Source organism: Lithobates pipiens, unplaced genomic scaffold, assembly GCF_037356315.1.
Source record: "Lithobates pipiens isolate NorthernLeopardFrog02 unplaced genomic scaffold, aLitPip1_a1.2 Scaffold_8, whole genome shotgun sequence".
Lineage (NCBI taxonomy): Eukaryota > Metazoa > Chordata > Amphibia > Anura > Ranidae > Lithobates > Lithobates pipiens.
In genome coordinates this window covers 456,525,501-456,539,629 of record NW_027507903.1, presented here as the reverse complement: position 1 = coordinate 456,539,629, position 14,129 = coordinate 456,525,501, and the positions used below count along the sequence as shown (strand labels likewise).

Below are 14,129 nucleotides of genomic sequence, written 5' to 3'. Positions count from 1 at the left end.
AAAATACATACTTGTGCAAATTCATGTATAATAAATTGATAATGAAGAATTAATGATGGGGTATTAAAAGACAACCCAAAGCAAAGTCCAGTGAGCAAAAGTATGTCAAAAAAGATAAAGAATAAAAAAAAAAATTAACAAATGGGGGAAAAAAAAAAAAGTGACTCGTGCTTGTCCGAGATGACTTGTGCCTGGATTTATCCACTAGTGTGCAGAGAATCAAGTGACTTCAGTCTTCAGTGCTCCCCTTCAGTTACCCACTCACCAGATTTCAGCACCCCTGCAGGGGTAAGACACGTATACTGACTGTATCCGGAACGGACACTGGGGTGTTCTGATCCCTCAACTCCCTCTTGGGGTGGGTCTCTCTCGCTGTAATGCTCGCTTCTTCCGTGGCAAAAACACAGGGTATTCTCATAAACCAAACAGAAACTCGTAGTGTAAATCCGGATGGTTGTTTGTTAAAAAATTATATTTTAAAGTTTAAAAACAAATTAATATCCAAAGAAGGGGCAAAGCCCAACTACTGTAAAACAACCCCACACCATAATCCCCCCCCCCTCCTCTCCACTAAATGATTTGGACCAGTGCACAAAGCAAGGTCCATAAAGACGTGGATGAGCGAGTTTAAGGTGGAGGAACTTCACTGGCCTGCACAGAGCCCTGACCTCAACCTGATAGAATACCTTTGGGATGAATTAAAGCGGAGACTGCGAGCCAAGCCTTCTTGTCCAAAATTAGTGCCCAACTCCACAAATGCACTTCTGGAAGAATGGTCAAGCATTCCCATAGACACACTCCTAAACCTTGTGGACAGCCTTCCCAGAAGAATTGAAGCTGTTATAGCTGCAAAGGGTGGGCCAACTCAATATTGAACCCTACGGACTAAGACTGGGATGCCATCAAAGTGTGTGTGTGTTTGTGTGTGTGTGGTGTGTGTGTGTGTGTGTGTGTGTGTGTGTGTGTGTGTGTGTGTCTCCCAATACTTTTGGCAGTAATAATGTATCTATGAGTGGAAAAATAAAATTGTTACAGAGACAGAAAAACCACCTAATTTTTCAGTGGGCGTAATTTAGCAGTGATGTTTACAAGTGTTACAGAATATCCAAAAATATCTTGCAAACATAATGCTCAATTTTTGAGAACAGAAAATGCCATACCTGCTGTATTCAGCCATAACATCCCATCGCTTTTCCAGCTTCCAGGCATCCCCCCTATGCAGGCAGATTAATTTTGTCAGTTTTCCACTTTGTAGAACAAGGTTGGTATCTGATTTCCAACTCTGTAGGATCATTTTACAAGCTATAGATAGATAGAACATAAGAAAATGCTAATTGTCTCTTCTGATCTAGAGTTGGATCACTTACATACCCTAATATGCATACCAAGGAAACACAGGGAATATTAGATGGGTTTAAGCGATTAAAGATCTCATATTTTCTTTTCGGAATTAAACACGTTTTCGATTAAACCAGAAACGACTAAACCGCAAATGGCGCTAATCTGTACTGGAACTTCTGGTTATCAATTATCCTAATTTGGGGCCACATAGCCTATTTAAACGCGTGATCATTTGCAGTAGGTCATAACCCTGATGATGTCTTATCAGACTAAACGCGTCAGTTCGACCTCTGCAAACATTCCTGCGCCTCCTCATGCCTTTTTTTTATGAACTTTTTATGCACTTTTTGAACTTGAGTGTTCCATTGTTACACTTTTTTTTTTTTTAAATCAAATTTTTAAAAGTTATCACAGTATGTGGAACCTTTCTTTGAGCATAAGGATATCCTCTGGCTTTTCCTCCTCCCATTTGAGCACCATATGCCTGTATGCTGTGGATTGGTCATTTATCAACATATTTAAAGGTCTGTCCAGGATCCCTGGTTGTCTCCCACACATGGTGTTCGTCACCACAAGCCTGTTTGACTTGAGAGGTATAAGCCCTTTTAAGTCTACCACTTCCGGTAAGCCTTCATACAATCAGTGGCGGTTTCTTCCACAAGCCTTTTTTTCCTTTGCACTGATGTCATTTGCCTTACTGATGTTTTTGAGATGTTCATCTTCTGACATTCACTAGGGGTGCAACGAATAGTCACCGATCCGTGATCCGAACGGGTCACCCTGTTCGGAACGGCACACCCCGCGATCCACGGAGCACTCCGCTGCCTCGGCCTTAGTAAAGGCTGTGGCTTCGGCCTAGCTCCAGAGCGGCGGCCATCTTTGTACACCTGGCGGCCATTTACAATATGAGCGCTCTGTCGGTTCCACTCTCCCCTCTGTGTACTGATCTGTGCAGTGGAGGGGAGAGATCGGATGGCAGCAGTGCTGTGGGCTAGATCTGTAGTGCCCACAGCGATGTTCTGTGACAATTACAGTCACAGCCATCCCTCCATACTCTGCCAATACTACAAGCAACATCTTTGGGACGGCTTAGGAGTGGTGTATACACCGCTCCTCCACTGCCCCTGCCCGTTGGAATGCATTGGTAGCGCTGCCAAAGCGCCTGCAAAGCACTTCGACAGCGGCGCTTTGTGGGTAGCCATTAACCCCTTTGACTGCTAGCGGGGGTTAAAAGCACCCCGCTAGCGGCTGATTAGCGCCACTAAGACGGTAAAGCATGGTTACCGCCGACGTACCCCTGCCCCAGTGTGAAAGTGGTCTGAGGCCTTTAGGGCCAACACCTTTTTAAAAGCGAAGTTGCAGGGAAATTGCATGGTGGTGCAGGTTGAGCTGTGTGGGGGTGCCAGAATAAATGGCAGAACTGCACGTCTCTGCAGAACAACGCGATTTGGGTGCGGAAATAGGTGTAATAGCCACAACAAGTGTGAACCTAGCCTTAACGTTTTTCTCCTAGCCGGAGAAAAGCAGCTTAAAAAAACGTGCCTAAGCTGCATTTTTGCAAACACGTTTAGGCACATCTAGCACTAGGGTTTTTATTCATTTATTTGGGCAGAATAATCATTTGTTCTGGCCATTGAAATTAATACATGCTCAAGCTATAAATGCGCCTAGTGCTTAGGCTTGTTTAGATGCGTTTACATGGGTTTTGGTTGCATTTTAGCATTTTTTTTTTTTTTTCTTCGTGTGTTGAAAGGGTGATGGGTTTTGTTTTCTGCCTCCAAATTCTGCTGCCTATAAAGTCCTGTAAACACCTATGTATGCATGGGATAGGGGGTTGATTTACTAATGGCAAATAGCCTGTGCACTTGCAGTTGCTCCAGAGCTTAGGAAATGCGCAGAAGCTCTGCTGACTTTCATCATCCAACCATATGCAAGCAAAAATGCTGTTTGTTATTTTTATTGCGCGCGATTGGGTATTCTTTGCAAAGTGAAGCTTTACCTCATTTATTAAGCTTCGGAGCAAATGTCCTTGCAGAGTGCTACTGCACTTTACAAAGTGCACGGTCTATTTGTCTTTAGTAAATCAACCTCATAGGTTAACATGGAGAGGCATTTAGAGGCAGAAAAAAAAAGTTAAGCGCCTGTAAAAAAAAATTAAAAAAAAAAAAAAAATTTTGTCGAGCTGCTGTGTGCATGAGGCCTTACTTTGCATTGGTGTGTAGGGAAAATGTTAACTTTGCATTGGAGATAAGGACTGTCAAGAGCTGCTTAAAAATAGTAGTTAGGGCAACATTTTTAGCATGTGTCCAAATGTGCATCATCATTGCCAATAAGGCTCATGGTCACGGGGCCTTTAACCCTGGTTTGTGAGGCTCTGGTATTGAGCTGCAGGCGGAGGGCACAGGTGCACAGTCTAGCACAATTGCCGTCAGCCTGTTAAACTCTGAGGCTGACAGATGCTGTGGTTGGACAGTGCAGACAGTATATGCCCAGGGGTGAATACTCGGAATGGGTGCATTCCAAGCATTCATTCCTGGGTACACACTGCCCTAAACTTAAGAACTGTTAGCTGCTGCAGCTGGACGGTGCACCTGTCTGCCTCTCATAGAGTTTGACAGGCTGCCGACAACGGTGCACCTGTGCCCTCTACTTGCAGCTAAACAAGGAAGCCTCCTGAGGCCTAGTTCTCACAACTCATTGCATTTGAGAAAACAGTGTTTTAAAGAATAGAGTTGCACTCTAATATCTAAAATTGGGAAAACCAATTCCTTGAATGGAACCCGTAATGAATAAGGCAAATATTAGAATAATGAACGACTTGTACTATACGATATCAGTCCATAAAAATCAGAGAGCTAATATTCCTAGATGGATGACATATCATATGGCATCATATCCACCATAAAAATATGGAGTGCAAAAAAAGTCAATGAATATAAAATATAAAATCCTCCTTGAGATGTATCAGATCACACTGACAAAGTGAGTATCTGCCACCACATAAATGTTACCAGTTTACACAAGCTGAGGCTTGTGGCCTTGTGGCCAATAACCAGCCAGGCTTAACCAGACCAGACTTAACGTTTAATGTATAAAAAGGTAATGCACTTACATCCTTGTGGATAATATAGAGCAGTTTTGTTTAAAAAAAAATAAATAATCCAGCCGGCTAAAAAAAAAATGCCTGTACTTCTGGGATATCAACCACATAACACGTCCCTCCTTCCAATGCGTTTCGTCACAATATGATGTCGTCCTAGGGCACCGCGTTGTTTGAGATCCAGTGGAAAGATATGCCTATCTGGTTTTCCTTTGTGCAGTGAAAGTTCATCTCCTCTCAGTGCCATCTCTTTGACATCCTGTGAGGAAAAGGCCCTGGCTCGGTATTGGCCACAAGTGATTCAGCTTGTGTAAGCTGGTAAGCGTGAAATTTATGTGATGGTGGATACTCAGTGTCAGTGTGATCTGATGCATCACAAGGAGGATTTTATATTCATTGACTTTTTTGCACTCCATATTTTTGTGGTGGATATGATGCCATATATCATTCGTCAAGGAATATTAGCTCTCTAATTTTTATGGACTGATATCATCATATACATAGGTGTGTGCAGCCTTTTGCATTAGGGTGTGCACCCCAAAGCTCAAACACACACACACGTGTGTGTATATGTGTGTGTATGTGTGTATATGTGTATATGTGTATATGTGTATATATGTATGTATATATATATATATATATATATATATATATATATATATATATATATATATATATATATATATATATATATATATATATATATATATATATATATATGTATGTGTGTGTGTGTATATATATATATATATATTATAATTTTTTTTTTTTTTTTTTTGGAAGTGGCCAGTGTCAGTAAGGCAGAGATTGGTGTCAGTAGTTTATTTTTATATATATATTTTTTTTAAATGTCTTTTTTTTTTTTTTTATCATTTTGTTTACATTTTTTTTTACAATACTTTATTTTATTTTATTTTTTTATGATTTATTTTTTAGGAGCCCCATTTGGGGGTGCTTTGGTGAAATATCAGGCATCTAAGCAGACCTCTGATGTCACACTTTTGACAGAGAAAGGGACTGAGGACAGAGATTCCCCCGGTCCTTTTCTCTGCAGCCAGGCACATTCCAAGGTGTGCCTGGCTGCACTTGGCACACCCCATGCACATGCCTATGATCCCTCATTCTATATTTGCCTTATTCATTACGGGTTCTATGTGCCATTTAAGCAATTTGTTTTTCTAATTTTAGATATTAGAGCGCAACTCTATTCTTTAAAACATACTTTCTCTGTGTATATCCCACAGCAGAGTTTGCTGCCATTTAGAATTTATCAGCATATAGCACAGTTTTCTTTCCCTTTTACATTTGAGAAAACAGTACTGTTTACTTGCGTTACCTTATCTGATAATTTTGAAGGATCCTCTGGAGGTTGAAAACTTTGAAAGCACTGCTTCTATAGCCTCTGTTCTGGGAAAAAACAAGCCAATATTCTCAGCCCATGCTACTGGTTCGGTGTGCTGAAGTCCATATATAGAACTTTGAGCACACCATCAAACTGATATCAGTCAGCCTGGTGGTTCTCGGTCAATCAATAGTAGCTGCTGGGGGAACCCCAAAGTTCCTGTTGGGCAAATCTAAATCTACTGCTGTAGTAGCCTTGTGGCGGAACCCCTGGGAACTTCTCGCAGAACCCCAGTTGAGAAACCCAGCTCTGGACAGTTGTGCCTAAACATCACTCCCCCAGCATTTTGATGTTTAAGCGAGTGAAGGAAAGAACAGAACTTATCAGACACGGAGACTTTCCATCCTGATGGAAATAGTGCTACTGAGGCTAAATTACATTATCTGATTACCAGCAGAGACACACAAAACATCACTAGTGAAAATCGCTTGGTGTACTGCCAGCTGCTCTCACCTCCATCTGTTACAATGACACTGGAAAGGACACCAAACGTTTATAGACATTCTATTAGCTGATTGTCCAATAACTGCAAGTCCTCTAATTAGGATGATGGACTAGTTTTGTCAGCTAATTTTAGGACAAATCTGGGATTTGCCTCCTCCCTTTTTTAATTTTAATTGCAGGCTTGTTTCCTGTTATGAACTGTGATAATCATATGTGACTCTGATTTTGCTACTCATAGGGCAGTTTAAAGTGGAACTCCAGCCAAAATCTTTTTTTAGTTTGGATAGAATAGGAAGGGCCTGATCCTCTGCCAGGTGTTAAAGTGTTTGTTACTCTAAAAACAAAATTGCATCCTGTTCCCTTTAACCTCCCTGGCGGTATGATTAGTCCTGATTTTAGGTGCTGAAAACGGTACAATTATTTTGCATGGAAATTTGGTGTTTTATATTGTAGGCCTGCAATTCTTAATAACTCTCTTAAATCTGTTCAAACAGAGTCTAGCAGACATAAAATTTATAATAAATAATGATAATAAATAATGATAATAAATAATAAAAAATTTTCAATAATGTAATCAAATCCAAAAACACTGAAATTTGCTCATTTGCAGAATTGTCGCTGTCATTAGATTTAGTGTTTGACAAATTTCCCCACAAATCGCTATCGCTCAATTCTGCAAGTGATTATAATATATTAACGCTGTTTTCTAGTTGGTCTAAAATTACTTTTGACATAAAGGGACAGTTTTTGGTTGCTATGGACAATCTCCAAATTCCAGGCAGAAAAAAAACAGTATTTATAATATAAAAGTGCATGCAGGGCACTGGACAGACCACTAGGGACAAAGGGGGTGTGTATTTTTTTTTTTTTTATACAGTACTGTAATCTGTAAGATTACAATACTGTGTGTGTTTTTTACTTTTTTTAATTTGGCTCCGATCTCCGCTCCCGTGCGCCGTAACGTTGCAGGGAACGGAGCTCGGCGGCACTCGGGCACTGTGTGAATCGAGGGGAGGACGGCTCGCTCACACAGCGTGAAGGACATCGCGGGATCCAGGGGACAAGGTAAGTAACTCTCCCTGTATCCAGCGATGCGATCCAGAGTTGGACCGGGGGTTACCGCTTATGGTACTGAAATCCCAGCCCGAGCCAGACTCGGGATCACCGCCAGGGATGTTAAAGCATGTTATACAGCGTAGTGCTTGTGCTGTGTAATTTGGTCCCCTGTATCGCTTACAAAACCTGGCTGATCCGGCCTGGTTCTGCCCTCCCCTCTGTAAACTGACCACGGTATATCATGACTGCTGAGCCCTGACACCGTGGTCAGTTTACATGCCTTCATCATCCGCTGCCCTGCTCTCTGTTCTCCTGTGTCCTCCTCCCCTCTCCCCTCCCTTCCGGTCAGCTCTGTCACCTCTATGATCCTCCCCTCCAGCTTTTCTCATAACACAACCTTTCAACAATCCCCTCTGCTTTGTTGAACAATGTCCCCATTGTATTATGTTTTTAAAAACACTGCCACTGTGTTCCTTATTTTATAACGCTGATCGGTGCTCAGGCGACCGGCCGCCTCTTGACTGATGTCAGTGGGAGTTTCCCAGCCTTGTCTGCTGTGCTGTCAGCTTGAGAGAGAGAAGAGAGGCGGTCAGTCACGTGAGTACCCATCTGCGCTATAAAATAAGGTACACAGGGGCAGTTTAAAAAAACCAAAACAAAAAAAAAACAAATACCCTGGAGACATTGTTTAACAAAGCAGAGGGGATTGTTGAACGGTTGTTGCATGGCTTAACAACCTCTTTAATTATTGCGTCCCTTGTTAACACCATATCCGTTGAGTATGAGTATTTAGAAATGTTCACTCCTATAGTCATTTGTGTTTTAGTTTTTCATGTAGTCCTTTCATTATGGTTATTTACAAGTGTTACACACAGGTGTTTTCAAGTTTAAGGATCTAAGCCAAAAGAGGAACTAAAATGGTTTTTGGTTTATTTTTTATTTTTTTTGTTTTTTTTTGTTTACATGCTGTTTTATATCCTTTTTGCTATTTCTTGTTTTAATTTTTTTTTTTTTTACAAATATTTAAAGCGGTTCTGCACACATTTTCCTAACCTTTTGCCATTCTAGTCGCTATAGTTCATACATTTCCTAATGCCACTTTTTTACTTTTTTTAGTTAGCCTACCTTTCGTAATTTTCATTGTTTGTTTTCTTTTCACCCCCTGCGGCGATGGGCCCTCTCTATGCGGGGATCAGCGTCACTTCCTGCTGAACCCCGCACTGTCTCCTGGGATCTCGTCCAAGTAATCCCAGGAGACATTGCGGCTAATACAGACAAAATCTCGCGAGATTTCGAGGACGCTTGATACGACGCCGCCTGTTGTCCTGACAACATTCAGGAATTACACCGCTCTGCAGCTACAGAGCATGTGCGAGAACCGGCAAAGCATGCTGGTTAGAAACGGAGGAAAGGAGGAGGAAGTTTTGTTTGTGGGCTTCACATGCCCACAACAAAAATGACAAAGGCCGATCATTATGAATATAAACGAACATTTTGCGCAAAAACTGACATGCTGCAGTCAGAAAACAAAGAAAAGTAAGCGTTTTGATATAAAAACATAAATGTTAAAGCGTAACCATAAAAAAAAATTTAATTAATGCAGAGTTCATCCATGACAATGTGTTTAGCGGACATTCTAGGCTTTGATAAAAAAAAGCCTAGCGATGCCTGTTTTTCTTTTCTACTACTTATAACTGAAAAGCCATATGGTTCCGTATGTGCTAGAAGAATGTTTCTCCTCTGTCTCATTCAGCTGTGTTCAGAGGTAGAGCTCTCGGCTCGTTTTTCATGTTTTTTCTCGGATTTTCTTGCTGTTGAAAAATTTTTTATTTTTTTTTTTTTTTTTTTTTTTTCGGGGGGAATGTTGACTTTAAAGCAAAGCTGTGCTTTACTCACACAAGGCAAAACAACTTGCTATCTTCTTGAAGCAAACCCACCTTTTCTGCCTCTACCCCACCGCAGCACTCGGCTCCCGGGAGCAAAGAAAATACCCAATAATTTGCAATATGGTTGTGCATGTGACCGTTCTGGTGCTTGTTTATTGGCCTAGCACTGTTAAATGGGGGCGAGGAGACTGTTCTCGTCCCTGAGAACGCCTCCTAGATTACGGAAGAGTTCCTTTCCTCATTCCCAATGGCTGAAAGAAGTTGGGGAGGGAAGGAAAGGTGGGTATGTGCAGCTGGGAGGGGGATATTGACTAATTGTGGAATGGCTACTATACATCCAAATAGATGAATTCCTTAAATCCATCAGTTCAGAAATGATAACCGTATTTTCCCTTTTTTTTTCCTAGGTTCACAAAGAATCTTTCCCCCGACAAGATCAATCTCAGCACCCTTAAAGGAGAAGGTCAGCTGACCAACCTGGAGCTGGATGAAGATGTGCTGCAGAACATGCTGGACCTCCCCACCTGGCTCGCCATCAATAAAGTCTTCTGCAACAAAGCTGCTATTCGGGTTGGTTCAAATGAATGTGTTTTAGTCATCCCATCTAGTCCAAAATGTTTCTTTTTATGTGTCACATTAATGATCAAGGACATCGGGCAGTGCCATGTGGAAATTGTGCAGCTCCTTAATGCACCTACACTGGATCATTTAGATGAGGCTTTCTACTATACAAATCAGTAAATAAGATCTACGTTACAGATGTATGGTCAAATGCAATAATGTTGAAATCTCACTATACAGAATTTAGCTATAAATGGTTTTTAAACCACAAATCATAGTATTTCCTTTTTTTTTTTTTTTTTTTTTTTTTACTTTTCCAGTAAAGAGCAGCGAAACTGCCCATTTCATCATTCTTGTAATTCCCTTCTACATTTTGATAATAATTGCCTGCATTTAGACCCCTTTCACGCTGGAGCGTTTTGCAGGCGCTATAGCATTAAAAATAGTGCCTGCAAAACGCCCTAAAACAGCTGCTCTTCAGGCTTTCACACTGGAGCGGTGCGCTGGCAGGGCATCAGAAAAAGTTCTGCCAGCAGCTCCTCCACCGCTGCTCCCCATTGAAATCAATGGGAAAGCGCTGCGATACCTCCGGTCTGGTGGCGTTTTGCGGGCAGATTTAACCCCTTTTCGGTCCACTAGCAGGGGGTTAAAACCACCCTGCTAGCGGCCGAATAGCGCCGCTAAAACGACTTTAAATGGCTTTACTACTGACACCGGTGGTGGCACAGTGTGAAAGGGGTCTTAAAGTATATCTAAAGCTAATATTTTTTTAATTTTTTTTTGGATAAAGTAGGGTTTGATAGAATACCTGTCAGTTTTTTTATTTTGCCTACAGCCTTCCTCTTCCCGGTCGGAGAGAGGAAAAAGACCCAAAGGTCACAGATCCTCCTTCACCCCCCGGCTCTTCCAAAGAGGGTACCCCCCCACCCAGGTCAGGGAGAGGAAAAGACCCAAAGTTCACAGATCCTTCTTCACCCCCCCGACTCTTCCAAAGAGGATACCCTCACCCACCCTGGTCGGAGAGAGGAAAAAGACCCAGAGGCCACAGATCCTTCCTCACAAACCCCCCCCCCCCTCCCCCACGCGCTTTTTTACCTTTCTCAGATAAGGAATTTGGTAGATGCATACAAAAAAGGATAAGCTTTACAGAAGAGACAAGCTGTGCTACTTAAGTAAAGCTGCAATGGATATCTATCTGTAATGCCTGCAATACAAAAATAATTGAACATACTGGTAATTATGAAAACCCTATATACATACGTCCTTCAGTTTTGGTTTTAGTCATTTGCCCAGAGTTCAGATTTGAGGGCCGCGTCACACTGGTATCGCACATGTCTGCATTCCGGTGTGATCCCTGTGCTACTCAGCGCGGTGCGATTTTTCAGCCTATTCATTTGAATGAGCTAAAATCTCACTGGATCGCAGAAAATGTAGTGCATGCACTATTTTTCAGAAATGCATAACACCAAATCTCATGGTATTGCGGTACCATACGATCCGGTGCAGGCAAACACTACATTTGAGATCTATGTTTGGGGTGTTAGGAATATATGGGCACCCTCATCAGATCGCACATCTCATGCACACTGCATTTTGGAGTGAAAGAGCCCTAAAACTAAAACACTTAAAAATATTTTAAATATAGTAGGATATAGTTTACCACATCCGAGCCGCCCACTGCACTTATACTGAGGCAGGGCAGCCACGCTCTGCCTGATCATGTACATGTATGCGGTTTGGCATATCCAGGTAGGGGTGCACGTCCGCCTGCTGCCCTGGCTGTGCTGTCATTTGCTACAGCACAAGTGGGTTAGAAAGTCCCAGCCAACGATTTATGGCCCGGACCTGCTGATCGGCTTAGGGAATGTTAAAACAGAGCCCTATGTTTACTAACAACACAGGGCTCTGTACACGGAGCAGAGAGGTGGCTGTTTTTTTTCTTTTTTCTTTTTTTTTTTTTTTTTTTCTCCTTGGAAAGCAGGGAGAAAAATTTAGCCACATCTCTTAGTAAAATTTGCACATATTACACAGATTACACATTGTTAAGCACACAGTTAACCAATGATTGCCCCTAGACTCCTTCTCAGCCAGTGTCATTAGTACAGTGACAGTGTATAGTATTATCACTGATCACTGTAATATTGTCACTGGAAATATCTGTGTCAGTCAGTTTCCACTCATTGCTGGTTAGCGCCAGATTGCCTGCAGCACGGTCTCACTATAAGTAGCTGATCATTGCCATTAGTAGTAGTATTTAAAAAAAATTCCAATTTATATACTGAATTTTGTAGACGCTATAACATTCATGCAAACCACTCAATGTACAATTATTGGGACTTTTTATTTTTTTTACCAAAGACATGTAGCGGAACACATTTTGGCCAAAATTTTTGAAGAAATTGGATTTTATATATTTTTATAACAGAAAATAGAAAATATTGTTTTTACTTTTTTTTTCAAAATGTTCGGTCTTTTTTTAATTTATATAATAAAAAATAAAAAAACCCAGTTGCGATCAAATACCACCAAAAGAAAGCTCTATTTGTGTGAAAAGAAAAATACATACATTTTAATTTGCATAGTGTTGCATAACAGCACAATTTCCAGTTAGAGTTGCACAGAGCCGAATAGCAAAAATACCCTGTTCATGAAGGGGGTAAAACCTGATTTATTTAAAAATTTCTCCAATTGGAGAGTTGCAAAATCCAAAACAGTGTAAACACTCCCAAATCGGTTCCAACTGTGGCATCGGCTTGCAGGGGTCTGAACACCCATGCGTTCTGATTCCAGTGCGGCTGTGTGCCAATAGACATGACTGGGACTACCTGCACCAAACACATGGAATACATGTGCCACCCACATAGGCAAACACAGCCCTTTGCACAGATGTTCTCTTAAATTGGTTGTAAACCCTTACACATACCCAGTGAAGTGACTGGTCTCAGGTGATACACAGAGAAAAGATAAATCCTCCTACATAAGTTGTACCTGTTTGTCTGCAGCCCTTTCTTCTCTACATCTGTTTTTAAAGTGCTAAATTTTAAAGCATGTCTGAGAGTTCAGGAGAAAGGCGGCAGAGAGCAGAAGTTACACTCTGTAGAGCTCAGTGAGGAGAGTTTTGAGAGCTTCATATAGTACATGGGAACAGAGCTGTGACTGTCAATTAGCTGGAGATACTTCCCACGTCACCATTTTTCTCTTGGTGTCTGGAAAACTTGTCAGATGTGACTCAAGCTGATCGCAGAAAAAAGAAGCATCAGACAGAAATGACACTTAGTGCTCTCAACGGAGACAAGTGCACGCTATAGAGAGATATGTTTTGTTCATGTTTCATGCCTGTGGTTTACAACCACTTTAAGTATGACTGTGTGAACGAGAGGTCTAAGCTGTGTCTGTATCAAAGTTTAGAATGTTTTACTGATGTGTTATGATGGTAGTGTGAAACCAGGCTAATAGGTTTAGTTATAAACCATGAAATGGACGAATGTCACAAGCATTTGTCCATGCTACACAAATTTTCCTAGATTTTTGATATTTTTATTTTTTTTCCTCAACCAGAGTTGAAGCTGCATTTTGGCCACTAAATGGACCTAACGATCATAGGGAGCATTGGATAAAATATATGTTTATAGCCGAAACAAATGCTTGTGACATCTGTTCAACAAATGTTTTATAAATAGACCTCTAAGAGCCGGTTCACACAGCGGGCGATGCGAGGCGACTCGCCTCGCTCTCGCAAGTCGCCCCCGTTCTGTACAATGGAACCGTTCTGAGAGGAGCGACTCGAGTCGCTCCGACTCAGAAAAAAGGTTCCTGTACTACTTTTGGGCGACCTCGGGGCGACTTGCATTGACTTCTATACAGAAGTCATCTGCAAGTTGCCGCTGAGGTCGCGGCGAGGCAAGTCGGAGTCGCCTCGCCTCGCCTGCAGTGTGAACCGGCCCTAAGTATTCATATGGTCAATAGATTTAAACATATTTTTTGCAAATAAAATAAATAAAATTGTGTGTGTGTGTGTGTGTGTGTGTGTGTGTGTATATAATATATATATATATATATATTATAATATAATCGCTCTTTCAATAGATGTTTGTGTTTATTTTATTTTTTATTTTTTTTCCTTTTATACGGTATGTTGTTAGCTTTATATGTGACTTATTAATGCTCTTTAATGTTTTGCAGATACCATGGACTAAGTTGAAGACTCACCCAATAAGTCTGGTTAGTTTTGCTTTTCAATATGATATCCTTCTTTTGCTTATGGTGTTACACATCTTTCAATCCAATTTTTTTATTTTATTTTTTTAATCCATGCGTAACGTAAAAAAAAAAAAAATTA

At 41.1% G+C, this 14,129-nt stretch overlaps 1 protein-coding gene across 2 annotated transcripts in view; it reads left to right on the top strand.

Moving 5' to 3' along the window:
* BLTP3B (bridge-like lipid transfer protein family member 3B) overlaps nt 1-14,129 on the top strand; it is a 137,490-nt gene that overhangs the window by 32,428 nt on the left and 90,933 nt on the right. For both annotated transcript variants that reach the window (XR_013270269.1, XM_077468456.1), the window contains exons 2-3: nt 9,637-9,799; nt 13,973-14,011. Coding sequence is in view for 1 of the 2 variants with exons in the window: in XM_077468456.1 (XP_077324582.1) it covers nt 9,637-9,799; nt 13,973-14,011 (202 nt within the window). In the remaining variant the exon portion in view is untranslated. The remainder of the gene's footprint in view (nt 1-9,636; nt 9,800-13,972; nt 14,012-14,129) is intronic.